Here is a 25,087-nt window from a genome sequence, read left to right on the forward strand (position 1 = left end):
TAGGCTGTACTGCTCTCCACCTTTAGATGTATCTATATAAAGCTTCCAACCAAGTGTGGCAGGCTTTCCAGAATACGGAGATATCAGAGATGCTCTCGCTCCAATCAGGCTCTTTCAGCTGAAATCCAGCCATTAGTCAAATTCATCAAAGGACTCGAAAGCAGAAAGGGAAATTCTTTGCCTTGTTAACCTTTGTGTGATTGCACCTCTTCAGAGAATAAGCAAATCAAGTGGAAATGCCCTCCCATTTGTTTTGTGAACGCGTCGTGCGGCGAATCCGCGATGATTTGGCATTATTCAGTTTGTATAATTTCTGACGAGAGGTTTAAAAATAAATACACAATCAAAGGGACTATTGGGAGATGACATAAGAGCAGAAGTACAACGTGATGGGGTGGGTGACGTTTTCTTGTACGCTTTCTTTTTCTCCGCTCCGTCAGCTGAGCGAACCAGGGGAGCGTTGGACCGAAATGTGGGCTGCGGCGTCTGTCCTCTTCGCGGCTCGGGTGAGTGCCCGTCAAACTGCTCCTGGGCTTGGGCTCTGTACCTGGTTTTCCTGGAGGAGACAGATGAGCGGATCTTGGAAGAGCTGTAAATGCCTCCTTGGCGAATCTTTAATGTGACGGCATTGCCGTTGCAATAAACGGCCCTGTGATTAACAGCCCTGTCAATGCGTGTTGGAAGCGTTCCTGCTCGTGAGGGAGCACTGCCATTAAAACACGAGAGGGTAGAGCCGCGTGAGGTGCCTTTCTTCTGGGAAAGCGGGAAGTGGCGCGGGGTTCTCATGTGGCTGGGGGTTTGCCGATCTTTTGCGCCTCCCGTTTTGCTGGGGTTCCTCTGTGGTGATCTTCAGTCTGGATGCCAGCTCTCTGTATATTCTTGTGGGAAGATGCTTTGGCTGCCGCCGTTACGGAAGGGCCTGTTGGATACGACGGGAAATGCTGCTGTTATTTTACAGTGTGCTTTTATGTTGTCTGAATAAAGGGCATGTCTGTACAAGAGCAATCTGAACAAACGCCATCGTCTCAGCGTGTTTCTCCATCTCCCCCTCGCAGCCTGCTCCCCGTTCCTGCCGTCCCACTCCCGTGGAGGAGTGCATCATTTATGTAATGCTGGTTTGAAAGGGAACTACCCAGAGCTTTTTTTTTTACTGTTATAACTATTTTGATGCATTAATAAAACATCTAATAGAGGAGTACATCCCTGCCTTAATATTATTCGTATTACTCAGAGGCCCTGATCCTAGAAACTTCGTAGGTACTTAGAATTTTCCAAGGAGATGGTGACCTATGGAAGATTTCTTTGGGGTTTATTTGGAAGGCGGCTCTTTATTAAGTGAATTTTGGACTAGTGGGAAACTCTGTGCTCGAAACTCAACACAGAATCTTGTGAGCTAGCGATGATTGTCCCTGGGAGAGGTACGAACAAGTAATAGCGATTTGTGTGGCCTAGCCTCAAACCGAATCACCCCCCTGAAAAGATTTCACAGTTTTGTGCCCATTTCAGTCTCCAGGGACCAGCAAGTCCCTGATTTGTTTTTCAGATTGGCCCATAAGAAGCCAGTAAGTGTTGATTAGTTGGGACTGCCTAGCAAAATTCTGCAGCGGTGGCTGATTCCACTGCTGCTCGGCTGCGGGCAGTTGCTGAGAAGGAGCAGATGTTAGCCTCCAACTGTGCGTCGTGGCTTTGGAAGTGAGAAAAGTCAGGGAAAATGGACCAGACGGATGGGAGGCAGAGGCAGCCCCATCTTGTAGAGCCGGAGCAAAGTCCCTGTGCAGGGACACAGCTGGGTCGTGGCTGGGAGATTCAAACCCTGCAGTAGCCTGGAAGAAGCTGGAAACCTTTGTTTAGAGGTCGCTTTCTGAAATCTGCTTTAGAGAAACATCCTAAGTGGGGATCCTGGGCTTTTTTCCATCAGGATGTGCTGTAGATATAGACCCCCAGACAGGGGGGTGACAAGGCCTGTGGGCCCTGCTGCTACAGGAGGGTCTTTCCTGGCACCCCTCTTCCCCTCCTCTCCTTTGGGGCACGGGAGCTTGCTCCCGACCTGCTCTAGTGACGAGGTAGAGTCATTCCACCCTGCTGTGTAACAGGGCATTGTTCCTTTTATTCCGTTCCTTTTATTCCTTGTATTTTTATTTTCCTGCTTACTTTGGTGGGGAGAGCTATTTTACCTTGCTAGCAGTGCTAGAAAACAGTGACCATTAAAAAAAATTTGCAAATTCCAGAGCTGAACTACCACTTTTTGAGCTCCTCCCTTCTGTTCCTTGGAAGCTCCCGCCATGGCATCAATGACAATTCCTCCCCCTTGGCTGAGGCCTTTGGAAAGCCAAGGGAAGGAGGAGACAGCTGGGGTTGTTTGCCAGCTGGGCGTTTCTGAGCATTCCCGACATGAGTGAGGACAGTCACGGCGAGGTGAGCTCAGCAGAGGTTTTGCGACGCCGCACTGCGCTGCGTTTGCTGTGGTACAGCCTTTGGCGTCCCCGCCGCGGTGTGCCGGGGTCGGGAGCTCTCGGCTGGCACGCTTTGATGGCACTGTATCCTGGAGGCTGCGGCTTGCAGAGTCCTCTGAAACCCTTCTTTACCGTTTGTTGTTATTGTAATTTTATTTTGGCAGCATCTCTAATATAATTCAGTATTTCCAGTGGCCATGTTCCATCCTAGAAATAACACCGGACTAGAAGAGAAAGGAAAATCCACATGGACCTTAAGTCGGAATTATGTCATTCCTTTCCACTGCCTTGACTTGCCATTGTGAGAGCATTCACCGGTTGTCCATGGGCGTTAGGAGTCTCTCAAATAAGCGTCTTTACAGTGAGGGTTTGATGGAATTATTGGAGGTTTATGGAGCGCTTTGGAGACCTGTAGTGAAAATCCCTGGAAAGGCTGACGCATGTGATCCCGGTGATACGGTGATAGGACCCCACAGGAGGTGAAGAAGGACCCACGATAGCAGTGACTCTGGTCCCTAGACCATGCCCAACATCCTGGTAATTAACCTGGTCTTCTGCCCACTCAGAAAATTTTTTCGTCACCGCAGACAGCAAACGATTGGCACTGCTCTGAAGTCTCCCATGAAAGAGTAAAAATTATTCTCAGGTCTGTGGTTAAGAAATGCTCGTGGGCATTTCTCCTGCGCTGATGTTACGTGATGAAAGCATCAAGGAACTTTTCTCTTTGGGCTCTTTAGTTTGAACAACCAACTGACAAGAATAATTGATTTTAACAGCAGCTAGGACTTTCACCTGGAAGACAAGCGGTGTTCAGGGTATGCCAAAACCAAATGTTCGTTATCAACTATTGCGTTTCTTCCAGCTGCCTCCCTCTTCTTATGTGAGCAGGACACTTTTCCCAAATATCTAAGTCCTCGTTATTGTAAATGTACAAGGCTGAGATTTTGGGAATTCTTCTGGTGGGCACGGAGAACATAATTCTCTTTGCAACAGCCTTCACATGCTGAAGAACTGTTGTGTCTGGGAGGTGTGACTGAATGTTTGACTCTTCCTATTGCGATTGTTATTGTTAAATCCAGTGCTTTGTTACCCCTTTTCAGTGATGGCCAAATTGTAGATGAGGGGAACGTAAGATGTTGGAAAGGTAAAGTTCTGCATCACCCAGTTAAACACAGAGAAACAGTAATTTCTAGGGCATGATTCACCTCACTCGAAGGTAGACAACTGAAATAGCCGAGATGAATCACGCTCCAGATGTGTCCCTTTCTCTTCACTGATTATAAAGGAGTCCAGATGACTCTCTCGGATGCTGTGTGGTAGACATTGAAAATTACAGCAGATAAGCCTGTTTCAAGGTCTTCGGCTGAGTATGCCTGCCCACAATACAAAGACCTAGATTTGAAACCAAGAGACGTGAACTTTCTGGAGTGAAGAGCTCCTATGTTGAATTATCTCAGAAAATAGTATTTTCTCCTGACCTTTCTCTGGTTCATCATCTCTCGCTGCTGTGGATGTCAGGTTCTGTCTCTGTAACCCTGCCCCGAAAGAGTCAGACGGCTCCGCAGATACAGCAAGTTGTCTGGCAAAATAAATGGAACTGGATTTTAGGCTCTGATGTTCTCTCAATGGTCCCAGCACATGCAATGGTTGGGACTCGAATTCTGCCATCCTGCTGCCGTCCTCTTTTCCCAGGCTGAACTCTATTTGTATTTTGGAAGGCCAAGGCTTCCTTGCAGGCTTCCTGGCATGTTGAATTCCTTTCTTGGAATAACGATATGGACCGGGGACTGGCAAGGACCAGCTGAAGGGGTTGGTCTTCTGTCTGGTGGCACTGGGCAGTGAAAACCAAGAACTTACAGCCTTTGTCCTTGAGTATCAAGAAACACGTTGCAAAGCAACCTCAGCTCCTGACATCCATTGAAAGCATCTTCCAATCTTTGCTTTAACGGCAGAAAAAGGCCGAGTGCATCCCCTGCTTTTCTGGCCTTCTGCAGGTCCCTGCCAGCCCGTGCCGCTGGCCAGGCCGTGCTCCTTGGAGCTGGGATGTTGTGCCTCAGGCTTGGAAACACGCTTTTGCAAAGTAGGGCTAGGAGGCTCTAAACCACACTCCCTCTGAAGTTGGGCTTGGGTGACATTTCCGTGGCAGTGCCCAGAACCGCCTGTGTGTGAAGTGACAGCAAAGCCTGTGTCAGCTGAAGCAGAAAAAACAGAAACGTGGCTTCTGCGTAATAGCTCCGTTCCTGGTCCATCGTCGGTGCAAAATGGGCCAAAATACCCCATGGCATGAACGAAAGGAACAAGCGTCAGACCAACCTGATTTATTTTTTGACAAGAAAACTGATTTTCTAGACAAAGAGAACATACTCTACCTCACTTATTTAGATAAGCTGAATACAATGAGCCCCTGGTTGGGAGGTGGCCGTGGGAGAAAGGGGGAGATGTTGCCTATTACTGCGAGATTTCTGTGGCACTGTAATAAAGGCTTCATGCTCTGTCGCAAACCTCTGGTGAGGTCTCTTTGGGAATAGTATTTACAGTTCTGGGCATCTGTGTTCAAGAAAGGTGCAGGGAAAACATTGGGATGCCGGGAAGGGCTGGTGAAACGCTCAGGGGAAGGGAGAGGCGTCTACCAGGACAAGGCTGGAAGAGCAGAGCTTGCTTAACCCAGGCAACCAGGGGCTGGGGTGAGGAGGGACAGTGTCCCTAAATACGGCAGGGGGAACACTGGTGAAGGTGAAGAGCTTGGTCCTGGCAGAAGAACAGATGACCGTTATCTGGTCTTGAATGTATTGAGGAGGTTTTCTTCATCGGTGAAGTCTTAATTCCTTCCACAGCTGTCTTGGGGTTCTTTGTGATTCAAGCTGGGGGGAACTGAAGGTCCTACACCATCTGGCTTCAGCTGATGCTGGTGTGGATTGATCCTCTGGTGCCCAGCTCCGTGCAGCTCTGTCAAAAGCCCAAATGTGAGAGAAATGCCCACTCATGCAGTAGATGCTTTCTGTGATAAGTTCAGCACATCAGTTAGGTCCGTCGCTCAACTCTTCAGCAAGAGCTTGTTATGCACCCGCGCCTTTGCTGTCTGCTTTCGGGTGGTCTCATGAGGCGCGTGCGTAGAAGTCCCTGTGTGATATACGAAGAAGCCGTGTTTCTTTTACAGCCGATCTTGAATTGGAGAGGACAATTTGTCAAAATGGAAGTGGGAAGGACGTTGTTTTACTGTATCTACTGCAGGAAGAAGTGAGGTCCACTGACTAGATACGTCTTGGCTTTGACTAAGTGTCAAGTCAGGGTCTCGCAGGTCTTGCTGCTTTATGTACAACTGACTCTAAGAACTGAAGAGCTGAAACTGCAGCTGTAATTGTCCCAAACCTAAGGATTTCTTAAAGGAAAGTCAGTTCAAGGAAAGCGTTAAATCAGGTCCTTTAATCTGTTGACCGAGTTGCCCGCAAGGACGTGAATGCTCTTGTGTGTTTGTGCTGAGAGCCCTGCAGCAGTGCTGGGAGGTTTACTGCAAGTTCCCGCTGTGCAGGCCGGTATCAGCTGGCATTGTGGTGAGCCAAACTCATGAGCGAGCCGTTAGGAGCCATCTGACCATTCCTGGTGCTTCTGCGCTTACAGAACCGCCGCGACGGGTTATTGTCTTTGTGCATGGAAAGGCTATCTGCGGCTGTTCGAGTCTTGGCGTGTGGAAGGTCTGGCATGGTTGCAGTGCTGAGCTCTTTCTTTGTGAGCTGGAATTCTGATTTGGAGGCGAGCCCAAGTGCACTCTCAGTGTGTCTCAGACGGCAGAATTAATGAACGAGGTTCAGGATGGCTCTGACAAGCTAATAAGCACATGGGTAAAGTCTGTGTTTGCTAAGGCAGTCTTACTGTTCAGTGCAGAATTCCTGCAACGGACGAAACACAAACAGAGTTTATTATTCTGTTAAAAAATATATGGCTGTCATTCTGAGGAGCAGCAGGTGTCCCAGGCGTGGATGGATGATTTCTCTTGTGGATGCGCAAGCATCAGTGTTCGGATGAGTCCTTCCTGCAAGCATTAGGCAGGAATTAGATATATGTGTATATATATATATATGTATGTATAAAACTGGGTGGCTCGCAATGAAAAGGAAAACCAGTTAGGTCCCTGCCGTCGTGCTGGTCCAGCCCTAAGGCAGCCGTGTGCTCCTTGGAGAGACGTTCAGGAGGTCCAGTCTGGCCCCAGTTTCTGGTGGGCAGGTATCTGCCCCCGAAGGCCGTCACAGCGGCCAGCGCCGGCGCGTTCCTCGTGGGCAGAGCGAGGTTTTGGACGTGCCACAGAGCCGGGCTGTGTGCCGGGGCAGGCCGTAGCAGGTCGGCAGCGTGCCGCGGTGCCCTTCCTATCCGCTGCGTCGCGTGAAGGTGTCAAAAGCAAGGGATGTCCGTGCATCACCAGCGCTAAACAAATACCGAACTCTCAGTTAAAAAAAAAACAAAGTGTTATTTAAATGTTTGCAAGCTTTGCTTGGTTTTGTATGGAAAACCTTCTCAGCAAACTTGCTCTGCGACAAAAACTCCTTTGCAGGACGCCATCGCGTGGTTTTGCCGTTTTTGAGAACCCCCAGCTATACGTTTTGCTAACTGAATTGTACCCGAAAGCCACGTACCTCGCTAGACGTGTGTGCCCGCAGATACGGCGTGGCGGTGGGAGGGAGGTGTTGCTGTTCCCGTGCGCAGGACCTGGGAGGGGCTGGGGGTCCGCACGCGGCACTCGCTTGCGTGGCGTGGTTGGGAGCAGAACGGCGGTCTGCGGAAACGATCGCAGACTGGATTCCATCACGTGAGGGTGAAACTGGTCTGGATTGGGATGGAGGAAAAGGGTTTTTCTTTGGCTGAGTGCTTTCTTTCTGTGCTGCTGCTGTGCATGTGCTTGCGCCGGGGAACCGAGCTTTTATTGACTGCTGGTTTTCTGTTTTCAAAGCTGATCAGTGGTGGTTCTATTGTAAGTGCTGAGGCAGTATGGGATCACGTCACCATGGCCAACCGGGAGTTGGCGTTTAAAGCAGGAGACGTCATCAAGGTCCTGGATGCTTCCAACAAGGACTGGTGGTGGGGTCAGATCGACGATGAAGAAGGATGGTTTCCCGCCAGCTTCGTGAGGGTGAGTGACTTTCTTCTTTTTCCCACTACCGTGTAGCGAATGCCAACGCTGCTCAGAAACGGTTACTGTGTTTGTTATCATTGACGTTATTTCCAGTGTGTCCATTGTCTGTCCGAAAAATGGAGAGCTTTCAAAAGAAGTGAGAGCGGGGTGGGGGGAGGCTGGAATAGCTGTTGGCTCTGCTTTTTATGCTCTTGGGATATGGAGCGGCCTTTACTGTGTGTCCCAACACGTGTAGCCTCTCTCCTTAAGCAGTTCTTTGAAAACCAGTTAAGTATCGTGCAGGCTGTGAGTGGATGATTTGGTGGGGCCTGAAAGTTCACGCCGGCTCCAAGCGACCCGCATTTGGGAGAGCTGTCTGGCCTGCCTGTCGCACAGGGGGGGTCAGCCCTCCCTGTTCCAAAAGCAGTGCTGTGTTTTGGCTCTTCAGCAGTTTTGGGTGTAAAATTACTTCACTAATTAGTCCGTGACCAGCTCTGGTTATTTGTTTAAGGATGCAAGGAACCATTTTGCTCGTCTCTGGTTTCTCGCTGAAGCACATCTTGCCATACCCAGCCACCTCCAGTGGCGATCTGCCCTTTCACAAATAAGAAGGATCTGAGCACTTAATTTTTTTTGCTCAGTGTGTGTTAAGAAAGCAAAGGAACAAGAAGATGCCCTTTTTGCTCTCATCAGCTCCCGCCACATCATTTGGGTGCTCTCGAGCCTTCCTCGGAGAGTCAAGACGTTGGCGTTGACCTTGTGCACTTCCTTCTCTCCCTTCTGCGCAGAGTTTGATAGGTAGGATCAGAGATTTAATTCCTTTAGAAGCTTAAGGGATATGGTTCAAAAAATGAAGATTTCTTCTGCCTTATAAAATTGTGTGAAAGACGACTCTTTCCTCTGAGCCTCCCAGGCAGTTTGACAAGCTCCGCGGCAGTCGAGGGGAACACTTCTCCCTGAGGACCATGCCGCATCCTGAGGAGATGCTGTTTGCTTTGCTTCTCTGCCTGTCTCACCCTCCCTCTTTTGGGCAGGCCCGCACCATCAGCACCCCTGTCTGATTACATCCCTTCGTCTGGGAAAATGGGGTTAAAATGTATGACCTGGTGTTTCCCACTGACGTACAGTGACCACCGACGAGGCAACCCAGACCTTTGCTTTGCAGTTTTTCCCCTCTGTGATCCTCTTTCTCACGATGCAGCTCTTGTGTCTCTCCTAGGTCTGGCCAGTGCCAAGAGTGCGAGATCAGTGACTGGAACTGGAGCCGGGGCTGCCTGCCTGAAAAAGTTTATGCTGTTTTTCTGGCCCAGAATAACACAGAGCGTTTAGTATTTTGTTGAACAGGACACTGGTGGAGATAAGGAGTGTGGAAATTGGGTTTGTCTCAGGTGTGATCAAGGTGATGATCTTACTGCGGGAAATATCCTCCCCTGTATCGCTAGCACATCTCATCTGTTTGCTGGCTGGAAAGGCTGAAATAGAAAAATCTGTCTGATTATTTTAATTTGGAGGCTGAAATATTCTGGGCCAGTTTAACTTTTCAGTGCTTTGACCAGTACCGAGTTTTTTGTGATTCAAGGCAAACGATTTAATATCCTTTTTTGTGTGGTGCCATAAACATACCGTTCACGGTAGGTTTGATAACAGTCTTGTTTTGTGCCATCTTGTTTTCTAAAAAGCCGCACCAAACAACTGAACAAACAAACCCATTTGCTGCAAGGCCGCAAACCATGGATCGTTCAGCTTGGCTGAGCTTTCCCCCTCTCCCTACACTTGTCAAAGGCTGGGAGGAAGATTTTAGAAGCTGGGAAAAACAGAGGAGAGGAATCACTGAATCTCACTGTTGTACACAAATGTCTGAACAACGTCCTGGACCAAATCTTGGTGCTTAGGGTCACAGTGGCCTTACTGGGCCGGTTCTTGCCCATGCTATCTGACGTTGCAGCCCCACAGCTTGGCTTTATTCCAGCAAAATCAGTCCTTTTGTTGGCTCTGTGAGAGGGTGGCTCAGTTATTCCATCTGCGAGACGCTTGTGCAGTGTGAGCTGGGGCCAGACACCTGCCCTGGGACCGAATGATGCGCTCCTGAAGAGGGAATGGCATGGTTTTGCTGCCGTGAATGAGAATTAATATTTAAAAATAAGCACTGGGCATTTAAAAAAATACGCGAGCCAAGTTCTGGCACAGTTTGTGCACAGCTCTGCAAGGGAGGCTGAAGGGAAAATTTCGCCGTGCGGGTTTACAACGCCGAGCTGCCTTCTCCGTGCTGGGCGTGCTGCCGCGAGGCAGCCCACCCGCTGGTCGCCCTGTGCCGAGAAGACAACCGCCGTTTGGGCCGTCGTGTTCCCAATCCTCCGCTGGCTGAGATCGCTCGCTTGCCTCTTCACTTCTATTCTTGCATGTTCCCCCGCCCCTTCGCTCGCTCTTTTTCGGCAGGTAACGGGAACCAGCTGCCTGCAAAGCCTTTGGGCCCTGTAGAGGAGATGCCTGTGACCCCTTGCAGGACCGTTGCACCAGGTTTATGCTCCTTCAGGTCCCGTCAAGGACTGTTAAACCCAAACGCTTTTCGCTTGGCTCATCTCTCCGTTTTTTTCTGGTATTTCTCATTCAGCTGATCACTCTTCCGTACTGAGGAGGCTGGGTTTTTTCTCTCGTGTACTTTGAGCCCTGCTTTTTTAAGGCAGCGCAGGAAAACTGCCTGATTTAGCCTGGGTGCCTCTAGTTTTAATTGCAAAATAATTGCTTTCCTTTATGTCTGTATTTCTCTTATGCAAGTACAGGGGGAAAAGGGAACAACATGCTACGTAACAGGATGAAAAACCTGTTCAGCTAAAGGATGACAGGATGGACAGAGAGGTATGGAACCAAACAGGATGAATTTCAGGGTATTTTAGACTGCAGGTCTCTTGTAGGTACTAACAGAAGATCACTGCAAAGTCAGATTCCTCTAAAAGTCATTTGGATCACTTCTGGGGACAAAACTGGGCTGGAAACCTAGTTTCCAATGACACGTCTGACACTTCTTGCTCTCCAGCCAGATCATATGAAAGTCTTTGGCGAAGCATTTGGCACTCGCAAAACCTCGTCGCAGGAAAAATTCACATTTGCAAGTGCAGAGGAAAGCAGGAACCTGCTGATTCCCTTGGCCTGTTTTACATGCGCAGCTGAGGGGGTTGCAAACAAAAACTGCACTGGAATTGCCTGCATGTCCAGGAATTGTTGTCTCCACGCATAATGCCTGCAGTTATATCTCAGTAGCTTCAGACAAGGCCAGAAGAAAGGATAGAGGAAAGCCGTAGTGTTTTGGGAGCACAGGAACTTTCAAGGAGAAACGGGGTGATAAAAAATGCTTTTTGCGGAAGAGGAAAAGCACAACGTAGGAGAGGTAAAATTTGGAGGGACAGTAAGCAATGGTGAATGGTTTCCTGCAGGAAGCTGCTGCGCTCAGGGAGAAAGTGATGAAAACCCGTAAGTCATCCGAGAGGCGGATGAGAGCTCCAGAGCTAGATCTGAGGCTGAGTAATGAGCTGGGTTCAGGGCAGAGGAAGGTATCTGTGCTGTGTTTTAGCACACGTTATCGAGTGAGCACGCTGGACAACCACAGGGTGCAACCACCAATCTTGTGATGGGCTGCACAGGGTCTTTGAGTGTCCTGGCAACTCTTAGAGGTCTGAGAGGGTGGGAGGCGCAGTTGGAAAAAAACCAGCAGGAATTTTAAACAGAATTTCACGTACTTGTAGCGGTGATGCTACTTGCTGATCTTCTCTCCTTTGTGGATGGCATAGCCTTGGGCTGTCCTTACATGGTGTGGTACAAAGGAGCTTTGCGTACCAGCACATCCAGCATCCACATCCACTCAAAAAAACCCAGGCTTATTGTTTGTAGGGGGGAATTCGCAGCACAGAATAATAGTCCAGCCCTGCAAATGGATCAATTGTCGTACCTTAAGGTCTTCTTTAGAAAACAGAGTAAGTCTTAAACCAGAGTTTTGATTGCAGAGCCCAATGTCACGTCTCCAGAATGGCGGGTGAGACTCAAACACTCCAAACCCAGGAAACTAGATAGTGTTATGTTTGGGCTCTGACGTATTTCTACTAAAAAAAGAAATTAAAAAATGAAGGCTTATGGATGTTTAGTGCTGTGAAATCTTTCAGCAGAATCCTGGGTAGGGAAGGGGATTAATTTTGTTATAAAGCTCTCTTCTTTGGATACTGAGAGGCAGACTGGGTTTCCAGAACACATTTCTTCTCACCTCAGCAGTGGTGAACCTTCCTTACATTTACCAAACTACGCTAAAGAGCAAACCTGGGGTTGAGGAGGTTTTACTACACCTTGTAGTGCCTGGTGACTGTTGAGTTGTGCAGAAATGAAGGGCAACGGTCCTCCAAAGGCTTGAGCAAAGATGGTGTGCAAATTCCTGGTGATCCGTGCCTCTTACGTAGGAGGACACGCAGGGGTGGATGAGCGCAGCGATGCTCCTTGCTCTCTCCTCATAGCCTAGGTTTCCCCAAATGTTGTAATTTCAGATTGATTCTCCTGCTGAAAAGCTGCCGCTGACCCACTTTATTTTCTGCTGCTGAAGGAGAAGTGCTAGATAAATCCGTGTGAGCTTTTAAGGCACTGTTTAGTGGGAGACTGTCAACCCCAGTCCTTTCTGAGTGCCTCGCAGCTCGCACGCTTTACCGGGGAGGTGGGTTTCACTTTTATTTGTAGGAGTTGTGACTGTGCTCTCTATCTCAGGTGTTATTCCATGAGCCAGACACATCTTGCTGCCCCCATTGCTTTTTTTTCCCCACTTTAAAATCTCACTGTCTGTGTAGGGGTCTTGATACAGCAGCCCATCGCTCGCCTGCGTTTCCATCTGCTGCGGTCGGCATCGGGGAAGATTTTCCAGGGAAAAGAGGATGGCGCTGAGGCAGCGGTCACCTGTTGGGGTGTAGCTGCAGTGTCTGCTGCAGTCCCTGCCTTGTAACGGAGATTTTATTCTCCTGTGGCAAATCCAGCATAAAAATAGCTTCTAGGAGAGGTATCGCACACAGCATGAGCAGCACTCCGCAGCGACAGGATGCACTGCAGAAAACTTGTGGTTGCTTTGTTTTTTTTTTTTCCTTTTTTAAAAGTCAAGCAGCGTTTTAGCATCCGAATGCTGCCTGTGCTAATTGCAGCTGCCATTAACGCGCTGGCTCGTGCCACTCAGCTCAGCATCCCTCAGAGACCCAGAGGTTCAGGTGCCGGCACTTGGGCCATTCCTCGTACGAGCTGGCTGCGGGTGCGTTCTCTGAATCGGGCAAACCGAGCACAAACCTTTGCAGCCCCTTCCCTGTCCTCTGCCAGACTGGTTGGGAAGAAGGATCCTTCCTGCGGATGGAGCCACGGCTTCCTCAGCCTGGCAGGGTTTGTGCCGTGTGCTACTGGGGCAGCTGGGCTTTCCCAGTTCCCTGCAGTGCGTTACGTGTGGCGTCACAGGGCTTTTGGTTTTTGGGAAATGGGGAGAGCTGAGCCCTAACTCGCCGTATTCTGGTGGATATAGCATAGCACATCCAGTTTATTACAGTGTGCAAGCAATTTTTGCTACATGATGGAGCTCCAGCCCATGGGAAACTGCATTTAGATGCAGGAAACAGAGACAGTAAGCACAGGGCAAGTTCTCTGGAGCTGTTTTTGTTCACCTCTCATGGATATAGTCTGAAGCTGTCCCCATAGAGCCCCTTGTTTTTTCCTTTTCCAGGAATGAGTAAAGGTAAAGGGAACTTCTGAGGCTGGGAGTTGAGAACTCTAGAGGGGAGAGGAGGAGCTGGAAGTGGGGTTGCTCAGGCTGGGAAGTTGCAGGAGGGAAAGAGAAGGTGTCAAAGAGCCTCTGAACTGGAGGGAGGTGACGGACGGGGAGGCTGGAGCCAGATTACAGAAGGAAAAATTCAGGCTGTGGGAGAAAATAGTGGTAAGACCACAGGAGAGAAAACTAACGTGCTTCAGCTGCCTTTCCTTCTACTGCCCAATGTCCTATTCCTCGTCCTGGAAGAGGATGCAGGGAGGAGATGATGTCTTTCCCAGCGAACAGCATCCCAACCCCAGAAGAGCGGCCCGGCTGGGACTGGCTGGCAGCATCCCTGTGCCTCCTGCTGCCAGGTCCTCACCTCCTCCTCTCTGAAGGCAAGGAAGGGAGAAGCATCTGCTCCTGGGCATTTGTAGAGCCCGGGACAGGCCGTGCTTCCTCCTGAGGGCAGAGAGGCCGTGCTGGGATCACTGGAACGACACGCGGAGACTGGTGGTGTTTGACTTATGCAGAGCTCTGCACCGTGAGCCCTGCTTCGTTGCAAGTAAGCAAGTGATCTTTTTAATCCCGCGTACAGTCCCACAGAGCACGTGCTGAGTGTCGCTGTCGGGTACTGGGTTTTGGTGGAGGCTGGGCTGCTCACGCCAGTATTTATTATAAAGTTGCCGGCGAGCGGAGATTGAGGGCAATGGCAACGGCTCTCTGGAAGGACCTGCCCATGTCGTTAATCTGCCACGTGGTTTAATTGTGAGCGAGAATCCAGGATGGCACATTATCTGCTAGTTTTGTCCTCATGAACATCCAGTGGAAGGAGATTAATAATCCAGATGGCTGGTGAAATGTTTGTTTTATCATGCCTTCTGGTTATTATGAGGCTATCAGCCCTCAGTGCCTATTCAAATAAAATGTCCTCTACGTACAGCGTCTGCGTTCCGCAGCCTACACGTGTAATAATTACAGGTCAGCTCCTGTTGGAACGGGGCCGTTCCGTGATTTTATGCACCATTTGGGTATCGCAGCAAATTGAAAAATCACATTCCTACAGATTTTGTATAAATCACATATAATATTAACTAGCCCAGTGAAATGATCAGCTCTCTCTGGCTCCCAGAACTGGCTCCTTAGGCAAAAGGGGCTCTTTTATTTGACTGTTTTACTTTTATCTGCCTCTTCAAATGATGATGTTCTGCGGGAGCTGGTCATGACTTCCTAATTAGGGTTGAATTTTGAAATAGGGCTGCGAGCCTCGTGATGAGCCTGTTCTCCGCATGCAGGGTGGCCTTTCAGCCACGTACGACTAGCATTATGCAACTTGGATTTTTTTTTTTCTCCCAGTAGTTTTTCCTGGTTTCTTTTAATTAATTCTGAATGCACAGCGCTTGAAACGGTTCTCAGGGCAGGCTTCGTGGTCTGGCACGCTGGACCTTTTCGGGGTGTGGGGGAGACCCACACAGTGCCGTGTTATTTCTGTGCCCATGGATTTTTGCATGGCAGAGGTGTTTAAAAAGGCATTAGGGGCTGATTTATTATCGTAGGGTTGCTGATGACTGCTGAACAGCTGCTATTATTATTTTTTTTTATTATTATTATTATTATTTTTTTTTTTTTTTAAGTGGCATTGGATGCAGTAATTCAGGCTGGTATCCCAAATCCCGCTCTGTGCCAAGCCACAGCCCATAATTGCTGAGGAGGATGGGACGGGAGCCTAGAGAGGCTTCTTGAAATCCAAGTGAGTGGTGGAGCTGATGAGCTACCAGGGAGTGAAGTCCCATCTCCGCCCCATGGAAAGCCCCACAGCAGCTTCACAGGCTGACAGCCACCCATCCTGAGCAGGGAAGACGGGGGAGATGAGGTGAAACTGGGAGAAAACTAGAGCTTTGAAGTTTGTTTTATTAAAGAAAGATGTATTTGCACAGAGAGGGAGGTACATGTGTGCATTTGTGTCCAGCGTGTGTTGGAAAAGCTGGGGAAGAGAAAGCCCTTTTCCCATTAGTGGGATCTCAGCTGTTATCCGCAGCAACGGAGGTCAAGCGTTCCAGGTAGGAGAGCATTTTTGGGAATGTGTCTAAAACATAGCCGTGACTGTGGACTGGGCTAAAATAGAAACACCTTTGCAGCATTGTCTAAATCAACTAAATATGACATTTCCTAAGTTTCCGGGAAAAAACAGTGTCACCCCCAGTTTGCCTCTTCCACCTCAGTGCCGCCTGCAGCGCAGCGTCGCGGCGGTTTGAGCGAGCAGGTCAGTGAAGCAGAGAAGATCTGGCCTGGGGTCGTGGTGTTGGGTCAGGGGACACAGTTAACGCTTTAGCTGCAGCCTTCCCTTGCCCCAGCGCAGCCCGGCTCCTCCTCGGCACGGGCACAAGAGGATTTGAGAGCTGGAGTTGCAGAACCAGCCATGCCACCGCAGACGAAAGGTCCATCAAGCCAAATTCTTGCTCATGGTTGAGTACAGGAGTGTGACGAGCCCACAGTGATGCGTTTCAGTGCGTATTTCAAAGTATACATGAACTTTTCTGTGCCCTCCGCTTCAACGTAAAGGCTGTCAACCTCAAAAATATTGATGAAAAATGTCATTGGTACCGGAGATTATCCCCGTTTGTAGATGAGGAAGGCCTCCACCTGTTTGAGTGCTTGGCCCAAGGTCAGCAGCAGAGCTGCCATGGTCCCTCACCTTCTGTGAGCCGTGGTCCAGACTCAGGTGATCCCCTGGAAGAATGATGCAGGGCCCAGTCACGAGCAGGGCGAAACGCCCAGCTTTTTATTGCTTGGGGGTTTTTATCCCCCGTATTTGCGGCATCGTTAACGTTCTGCTAGAGAAGAGATGGTGTTTTCTTCCAACATCTCTGCCTCTTGGCCTTTGTAACTCGCTGCGAGAGGACAAAACGTGGGAGCCGTAAGAAGCGGTTTAGCAGAAGGTGATACTGGTTAGGAGAGCGGGGAGGGAGCCCGGGGAGGTTTGGGTTTTTTACTTTGCTGATTTACAGGAACACGGCTCTTTGCAATCTGTTTAAAACCCAATTTAAGCCGAGTAATGGGAAAGTATTCAAAACTGTTACCACTGGAAAGACGACTGAAGGATCAGGTTAACGATGCTGTTTGTTTTCCATGTGCTGCTGGTTTTGGGGACGGTTTCACTGTTTATTGGCAGATGTATTTTGATGTTTGAAAGTCTCCAGTATTTGGGGCGTGAAGCGCTGAGGAGAAAAGTTGCTTCGTTCACGTAACAGCTCAGGTGATCTGTGTTAGACAGCAGCATCTCTGTCTGCTTTAAGCTTCGTTTAATGTTTGTTTACAAACTACGCTGAGCCCAGTGCGAGTTGATCAGAGTTATTTTAAGCAGGTTTTATTTGGGGGGAGAGGTAACAAAAGGAGACACTTTGCCTGTCTGCGTGCAGAGCAGCCTTGTTCAACGACACGGAGAGCAGAAGGCCGCGTTACCTTTTCCTGCCAGTTCAACGTATGGTTTTTATTTGATGATGGGAAGAAAATTCGGTGTGCTGAAAATGCAGTGATCCTTTTTCATTGCTTTTTGCCGTTTGTTCCAATGTATTCAGTGCCCAGGGGTGCTTGGCACCCCTCCACCCCCCCCCAAAGCTGCCCTCGGCCCCCCAGGTTTTAGGAGACTGACTCAGCCGGTCTGGTCTCTGCGGTTCAGGGATCGCAGTCTCAGGATGCTGAGTTAGGGCGTTTGCCTGACTGAGAAAGGCTCTTCAAGTGAAATGATGAGGAAAGCTGCTGTGAAATGAAAATCAATGCTCACTCACAAATCCTGGCCTGGGAAGTTTACAGAAAACCCAGTGCTGCAATCTGGTTAGCCGGGCTGATCTTCACGTTCATTCCGATTTCTGAACCAGATCTATCTGGATCTTCTTAAATCAGTCACCCGTGAATGGGTTATCCCTCCTCCCAGAGGGTTCTCCCGGTTCAGACACACCCCAGCTGATGGTGTGCGGGACCTGGGACAAGCGGTGCTTTACACTGCGAGCTTTTCTTCAGGTTGGTCTGTTTTACACGTGTACATCTTGGCTTGGAGCACTTGGCAGCATCCAACAGTCCAGTTACCATTTCACGTGATTATTTTATATTCGAGATCAAAACTGCCAACACTTGAAGTCCCTTTGCTTAAGAGAGCAACTTGTCAGCGTGTGGGCAACCACTCGGGGCTGGTTGCGCCAGTATAAAAATGGGCAGACTGGGCTGTAAGCTGTTGTGGACACCACAGTGCATCACTGCCGAGAGTGTTGCTGTTGATGTAAAGAGGGAGTTGATCCAGTATCTCCCAGAGTCGTGCAGCCCAAGACCCAGCCTACTTTTGCTCATTGGCTTCCTGATGCTTTTATGAATCTACCCATTGCTCTCCCCTCTTCTCCTCACAGCTGTGGGTAAACCAAGAAGATGGGGTGGAGGAGGGAACCAGCGATGTGCAGAATGGCCATTTGGATCCAAGCGCCGACTGCCTCTGTCTCGGCAGGACCGTTCAGAACCGAGACCAGATGAGAGCCAACGTCATCAATGAAATCATGAGCACGGAGCGCCACTACATCAAGCACCTCAAGGACATTTGCGAGGTACGTGGAGGCTGAGACGCTGGGGTGCTGCGGCAGGACGTGGGATGGGCTGTTGAGAGCTGAGGACTGGGTTTGTCCTTGGGTGACGGGGGGAAAAAGATGCAGCGTGTTTGGGTGCTGTGTCTGATTAGAGGAGCAGCATCTGTCAGTAAGTATTGATACTTCTGAGAGTTTTCTCCTGGCTCTGATAATTACTTTTAGTTTGTATTAACTAAAAGTACAATTTTCTGACCTTTTATCCATACTTTGACTAAAAAATCTTGAGGTTGAGATCCTTCAAGCGGTTTTCTTAATTAAAACCCAATGCCATCTACTTTTGAACTTGTGATTGAGGAAATTAGGTTGTAATTAAACCAATCTGTTACCCAGTTCATCTGTGTCTTTCACATTGGGTTCACGGTTTCCCCTGGCTCAGGACAGCCCTCCTTTGCCTTTTCTTACAGTGAGACTGGGAGCAAAGTGTTTTCACCGTGTGGGGAGTGAAGTATGTGACGTTAATCTGGTGTAAGGGAACCAGCAAGCAAATGAACTTTGGTGGCTGACCCTGCGCATCCTCAGCTTAGTCGTTCTTCATTATGTTGTAATTAACCCCTCAACCTGCAGCGTACAGAATTAGTGCCACAAGCTACGCGGTGCTGGGTGTTTGGGAAGGAGATCGCACGGCTGTGCCAGAGTGTCGCAGGACCGTGTCGCTGTGTGTGGAACATATACTTATCGCTACGAGACAGAAGTTTGTTAGCTAATACTAGTACTAAAATCAAAACCCATGGCTTTCAGCTCATCCCTCTGAGTATTTAGGATTTAGTGAGCCAGCTCTGGTGCCTGGTCTTTGCAGAGTCAATGTGCTGCAGCCCCTTGTGAATTCTGCTCAGAAAAATGTCCTGCTCCCTTCATACTTGCTCCTTTTCTGTTGACAAGGCAGAGCAGCCATCCAAAAAGCATCTATAACGCTTTTCAAGTGTGGAAGGGTCTTGGGATTTCAATTTGGAAACAAACGAGCTTAATTTTGCCGTGTTAAAGTCGGAAGGCTTTGCATTGACAATGGGAAGAGCTGCAGGTACTTTTCCACTTGTTGTTTCTTTTCCTGCATTTGCACTTTTCTGTTGGAAAACTCAATAAACCGTAACCCGCGTTTCCCAGCCGTGCCACCGTGCTTTTGCCAGATCGGGTTCTCAGGAGGTGCAGATAGGTATCGCTGCAGTGACATCTGCGGGGTGACGCTGATTTACAGCACCTAACGGTACGTCCCAGATGTGAGGGAGATCTCCAAGGCTCTTGCCTTGCTCTTTGTGATGCAAAATGGTGTTGAGGGGTTAAATCCAGGTAGAGCACCAGGGAATGATTCAACTGCCTCTCTGAAGGCAGAGGGCTGAAACGAGCCTTCTCCTCTGCGGAATGATGGGCTGTCCCTTGCTGGAGACAGCCTCATGGTGCTGGCTTTAATCAGAGCGCTCCGTTTGCCTCGAGAAGGCTCGCAGGCAGCTCAGTCATCCCAGGCGTTTTGGCGTAGCGTGACGTGGCTGCTTGTGTTTGTGCTGAAGAGGAGGGGGCTGGAGATGGAGCGACGCGGGCCGGCTCGAGCTCCTCCCAGCGCTCCTGGCTGAATTTGTACCGGGGTGGTGTTTCTGCCAAAGGCACCGGAGAACCACTGGTGAGATGCAGGAGTGCTGCTGACAGTGGCAAATTCCCCTCTTCCCGTTGCTCCGTATTTTACGGTGTCAGGACGAACAGCAGCGATAGGACGTATTGGAGGGGATGGAAGGGGAATTCTGGCTGGGTGGCGAAGGCTGAGCCTGATTTAGTACTGAGTTTAGCAGGGTGTAGTTTATCCTCTTGTTGCTGAGCTGTGATGAATAACAAACCCTGATACCAGCGAGGCTCCGGAAGATGGGTGGCTGTTATCAGAGGACCGTAGGCCTGCTAGGTGATGAAGAGCCCCCCAATTGCTCTTTCCTGCTTGAGGATGCATTTCCACTCCCTGCTACTCTGTTATTATACAGGGTGTTATTATTCATCACAGCCACGGCACTCGTCCTGCCGAGCCAGGAGCTCGCAGGCTAGCCAGCACCACAATGAAAAACATTTTGGCGTGAGCCAAAACCTGCGTGAAGCAGCTGGCTTGGGGGGGAATTCCGTCGCAGCAGAGCCGGGCTGCCCTGCCGACTGCTGCTCCTCTGCCCCTGCTTAGATGGGAAGGAATGCCAGCTGCTTGGTGAAAGTTTTGTGAAGATTTTTGAGGGGTAGAATGTGGAGTTTTCCCTGGACTTGCATTATCAGGAGTGGATGGATCGTTATTCTGAAGTGTCGCCAAGGGGAAGAGAAAGAAAAAAGAAAGTAGCCCTGAGGAAGTATCCAGCAATAGGAATTTCAGCCTTAGCTGTTAGTAGCTTGTTATTTACCTAAGCTCTGAAAATAGAGTTTTGCAATGGGTAGCAGTAGCCAGCCTTACTGCTTGGTCAGGCAGGTTACCTCCACGAGAGCCAGGGAGGGGCTGAGAGCCATAAGCGTGCGCTGGGGAGCACGGGGGGAAGAACGAGGCGCAGGACGGCTACAAAGAGCGGGGTGCCGTGCTTTGAGGAATGATCAGAATTTGGACCAGCGCATGGATTAGGGAGGCAAGGGTAAATTTAAGGAGGTGTTAGAGGGACAAGCGACAGAGCTTGGATGGGAACAGTGAGGTGACTGGGAGATCAAAGGAAATCTCCGGATTATGAGTGATTTGGGGGTGGGAGGATAGGAAGGCCAGCCAACTTCCAGTGCCGCGTTTTGCTCTTTTCCAAGTAATTTAACTTTGAATTTATCTGTTAATGGTGTTGACTGAATTTCACCTAAGCTTTGCTTTGGTGCCAGGCGAGCTCTGAATGCCGCGTGGGAAACGTCCTCATTGCAGCTCAGCGTGTCGAGCTGAGTCTGCTGCGCAGAGCTGCTGGGCCGAGGTTTCAGGCGGTCTGCGTGGCATCAGCCTGACTCAGAGACGGAGGAAAGCCACTTTTCTGTGCTTCCTCAGAGCGAAGCAGTGTAAAACCTTTGTGACCCTTCTGAGGAGCTGCTGGTCATCCCATGACCAGTTTCTCATCCATGGAGGCCAGACTGGAGGGTGGCTCTGCAGAAAGCTCTTTGGAAAAATGAGGAGATATATATACTACGTACACGTATTCCCCAGCGCACAACTTGTAGCTGTCGTTCACAGCCTGCTTATGCACACCTTGTTTTTCTGTTTGGAGCTGGCTGCTTCTTGCCCTTTTGAGGAGCAGGCTTGTGTTCCTGCGGGACTTTATTTTCTATTTTAGGTGGGCCCCAGTGCCATCACAGTGAATCATAGAATGGTTAGGGTTGGAAGGGACCTTCAAAGGTCATCTTGTCCAACCCCCAACAGCCAGTACGTGCTGTAGACTGGTATTTGAATAAGTGCTGTGGAGTCCTGGGTGCGTGGGACCAGCCAGGGCTCTGGTTTGCCTTTTCATGTCAAAGCGTCTCAGCTTGGTTCTTGCACTGTTTTTTGGTACGTGCATGTCGGCACAAACCACACTGCTGCAGAGAACAGATTTTGAGAGCTCAAACGGTGCTGGTCCAAACTGAGGGATGGTCTATAGGACAGTGTCTGCCCCAAACTGGCTCAGAGATGGAAAGAAACTGGAATACCATCAAAGCTGCCTGTGAAGCCGTAGCTGCAGTGGCTGCCATCTCCTCATTTTCTCCATCGCCTTGCTGTCAGCCGGACAAGAAGAAGGATGGATGGATTGGCCACCGCTCCTGACTGTCTTTAAACCTATGCTGGGGTGGAGAAAACTTAGCACTTAACCTCCTGCAAGTGCTTTCCAACTTCGTCTATGCTTCAGGGACTACATGGAAAAGTACTTTAACGAGAGAGGCTGACAGCTATTTTTAGGTATCCATTGAGCAAAACTCCCCAACATCTGCTCATCAGTCAGCTATCTCTTCTCTGAGCAAACCTGACGGGATGAGCAGAAGGAAGATGACATTGTTTTATGTAACAGAAGTAAATTTACTGGAAAAACTATGCAGCAGCCTTCTAGCTGGCTCTTGCTGCACATTCTATATAAATCTGCAGTCTCCCCGTTGCTGGAAACCAACCATCCAAAGACAGAAGCTGGATAGAGCTTGGGAACTCCGTGCGTTCTTTTATTTTCCCCGCGGTTTTCTAGGTGCCTGCACAGAAATGTGCTGCTTCATCTTCTCTGAAACACGTGAGTCGGGCACAGCGATGAGCCAGCACAGGGAGGACGGGGAATATTCAAGACGGCAGTCACAGCCAATAGCAACCCCAGGGCTGGAAGATGTTCACATAAATCATCCGGCGACGGGTTTCACAGAAACCAGGGAGGCTGGCTCGCAGGCAGCCTGCAGCGTGCGCCAGGGCAGAGGTCCTGACACAGCCGGCTTGCGGCGGGTGCTCGGCGCTGCTAGCACCAAAGCCAGTGTCAGAAGAGCCTGACCTCACGGGCAGGTGCACGTCTTTTTTCTTTCTTTTTTTTTCTTTTGAAAGCTGTTCTGAGATAAGCAGGTAAACGTGAACAGCAGAATGGAAAGGTATTTTACACTATTCCTTGCTAGTCTGAATTTTTATTTGTCCTGCAGTGTGGGAACCAGCCTGCTCCCGTTTCTCCTGGCCTTGAAAAAATGAGAGAGGGAAACCCAGGGAAATGAGTCATCAAGAAGCTCCTGGAAGAAGAGAGACCTAGATTCAGTAAATGCAGGAGGTATTCCATAACACAAGCCTCCCAGCTGAAAAAGCCAGCAAATTCAGGGTAGCAGCATCCTTGCCGCTAAGCTGGACATCCCAGAGGTTGGTTCTTTGCCAGGTTGGCCGTGATTGCATTTATCATTCATCTCTTTGAAGTTCTTCCCTCCCAGGAACATGGTGAGGCTGAAGGACAGTTTATTATAGCATTCCAATAGTTTGCATTGTGGACCAGCAGCTGCGTGTCACCAGCTGGCGGTTCATCTCTGTGACTAAGCATCTAGAGTTCCCAAATATAGCCATTCAACTGGAGCGGCTGGCATTTTTTGCCCTTCTTTTTTTCCTTTTTTTTCCCTCTTCCTATATAATAAAGGCAGGCAAAGTAATCTCACGATGACCCTCAGGTTATTTCTTTCCAGTCAAGAGGCCGCAGTCCAGACCAGGCCAACGTAGCATCTGATATTTGGCCTTGCAAAGTTTCTAGTCTAAGTCATCCAGACAGGCGAAGCACGGGGGGATGAAGTGATTTGCTCAATGTCACACGGGTTGGTGACAGAGCCAGAAATCCAGCCCAGGCAACCACAGCCTCTCTGTGTCACCCCGTCCCCTGGACCACGCGTGCTTCAGGCAAGCGTGTTTGAAGAAGTCCTCACGATTCAGCTGAAACCAGGATGGTGAGCTCATGGATAAGGCAGGGTCAGCAAAACAGGGAGGCAGCCGGAACTTGGTGTGTTAATGATTTTTGCCAAAATATCGATCCACTCAGTTTTTTGAGGTCAGGAGGTCTTCAGAGCAGTGTTTGCCTACCGATTTGTGTTCATACGATGTCCAACGAAGCTCAGGCTCGGTACCAGTGGGTATCATGGGCAGACGAAGAGTGAGCAAGGAGGATCTTTTTATTACTGCACTGAACTGAGACACGGGAGATCTGAATTGTTTCCAAATCTGCTGCGGATTCATTATGGATTTTGGAGAATTTCCTTGAACTGTCTACATCCCAGTTTTCCTCTCTCTTTCTGCATTTGACTGAATGTCTACAGACTCAGTAAGGGAGCTTAATGGTTGTACAGAGCAGGGTACAAAGCCTTTTCCTCTGGTCCCGCTTAGAAAAGGAAGAAAAGAATGAAAGATGATAGTTGAGAAAACATCTCCCTCATTTTACACTGTTTGGAGTAGCATATTTGGGCCAATGGAATGGAGGGTCTGGAAAACACAATTAAAATAACGCTGCCTTCCTCTCGACGGCCTTGGTCAGCAGCTGGGCCTGCTCCCACGGTGGGTCCCTTTGCTCTGGCAAGCCAAAACACCCGCCCAACCCGCTGCGTTGCCTTTGGGGTTCCCCGCCGTGATACCCTCAGGACAGCAGCCTCCTGCTTTTGTCTCAGACTCAGGAAGATGAATAACTGTGAAAACCATGTTGTCTTCCAAGTCAGGGAACGCTTGAAGAGCGTTTTCCTTCAACATCTAGGGTGGTTACCCCTCCACACCCTCTTCCTAGACCAAGGGCATGCAGCCATACATTCGTAGAGTGTTTCTCAACACGATGATGGGTTTCCTTGTCCTGCTTATTGTGGCCGAAAGGTGAAATCGGGGTGGGCAGATGATCAAACAGCCCCTCACAGCTTTCTCTGTAACACCACGTGCAGCTGAAGAGGACGTGGAAGCAGCAGTGTTTGTAGGAGCTCCCCAGAATATTGCGAGGAGGCGATTTTTGAAGGAACGGACGTACGATACTGTAACTGATCTGATTTTGTTTTCAGAGCCATTTTCTGATTTTGTTTTTACTTTCTCCTTCCTCAAGTAAAATCTGGGAGCAGCCTCAGTGTTTGGTTATTTTACAGATTGTTCTGTCTTACTCCTTCCAGGGTTACTTAAAGCAGTGCCGGAAGAGGAGGGATATGTTCAGCGATGAACAGCTAAAGATCATCTTTGGTAACATCGAAGATATCTACAGATTTCAGATGGGTTTTGTCCGGGACTTGGAGAAACAGTACAACAACGAGGACCCCCATCTCAGTGAAATCGGACCGTGTTTCCTTGAACACGTAAGTTAATTTGGCATTTTTGTCTGGGAGTTTTGGGGTTCGTTTTGAGGGATGGAGAGGAGAGGAGTAGCAGAAAAAGTCAGGAGGCAGGAACCGCTCAGAATAACTTTTGTGCATCAGTACTGCTCTAGTTACATACCAGGGACTTCTCCGTGGCCCTCCATTTACTTCATGAGCTATCGATGCAGGGAGAATTTGAAGTGAGACGTATAGTTGGATAATGAATCCCAGCACCTTTTCACAGCCACCCTTAATTGTGCCATGTAGGCATGATGTCCCTCACCTACTCCCCGCCTTCTTTCGCTCTTCAGAATATGACTTAAACCTCCTGACAGGCCACCCTAATCAGACTGGGGATGACCAGAAGGTTGGAAGAGGTAAGAGAGTCCCGAGAGGCCTTAGTTGTGTGTTACATAAAAAAAGTGGAGGAGAGCAAATG

The 25,087-nt window shown here is 49.3% G+C and overlaps 1 protein-coding gene across 6 annotated transcripts in view; it reads left to right on the plus strand.

Annotated features, from left to right (window-relative positions):
• The window catches only part of ARHGEF9 (Cdc42 guanine nucleotide exchange factor 9), a 185,278-nt gene that overhangs the window by 120,539 nt on the left and 39,652 nt on the right, over window positions 1-25,087 (plus strand). For all 6 annotated transcript variants that reach the window (XM_086756110.1, XM_086756112.1, XM_086756116.1 and 3 more), the window contains 3 exons: window positions 7,396-7,575; window positions 17,710-17,901; window positions 24,469-24,648. In XM_086756110.1, the coding sequence (XP_086612236.1) occupies window positions 7,396-7,575; window positions 17,710-17,901; window positions 24,469-24,648 (552 nt within the window). The remainder of the gene's footprint in view (window positions 1-7,395; window positions 7,576-17,709; window positions 17,902-24,468; window positions 24,649-25,087) is intronic.

Source organism: Chlamydotis macqueenii, chromosome 11 (assembly GCF_036417535.1).
Source record: "Chlamydotis macqueenii isolate bChlMac1 chromosome 11, bChlMac1.mat, whole genome shotgun sequence".
Classification (NCBI taxonomy): Eukaryota; Metazoa; Chordata; class Aves; order Otidiformes; family Otididae; genus Chlamydotis; species Chlamydotis macqueenii.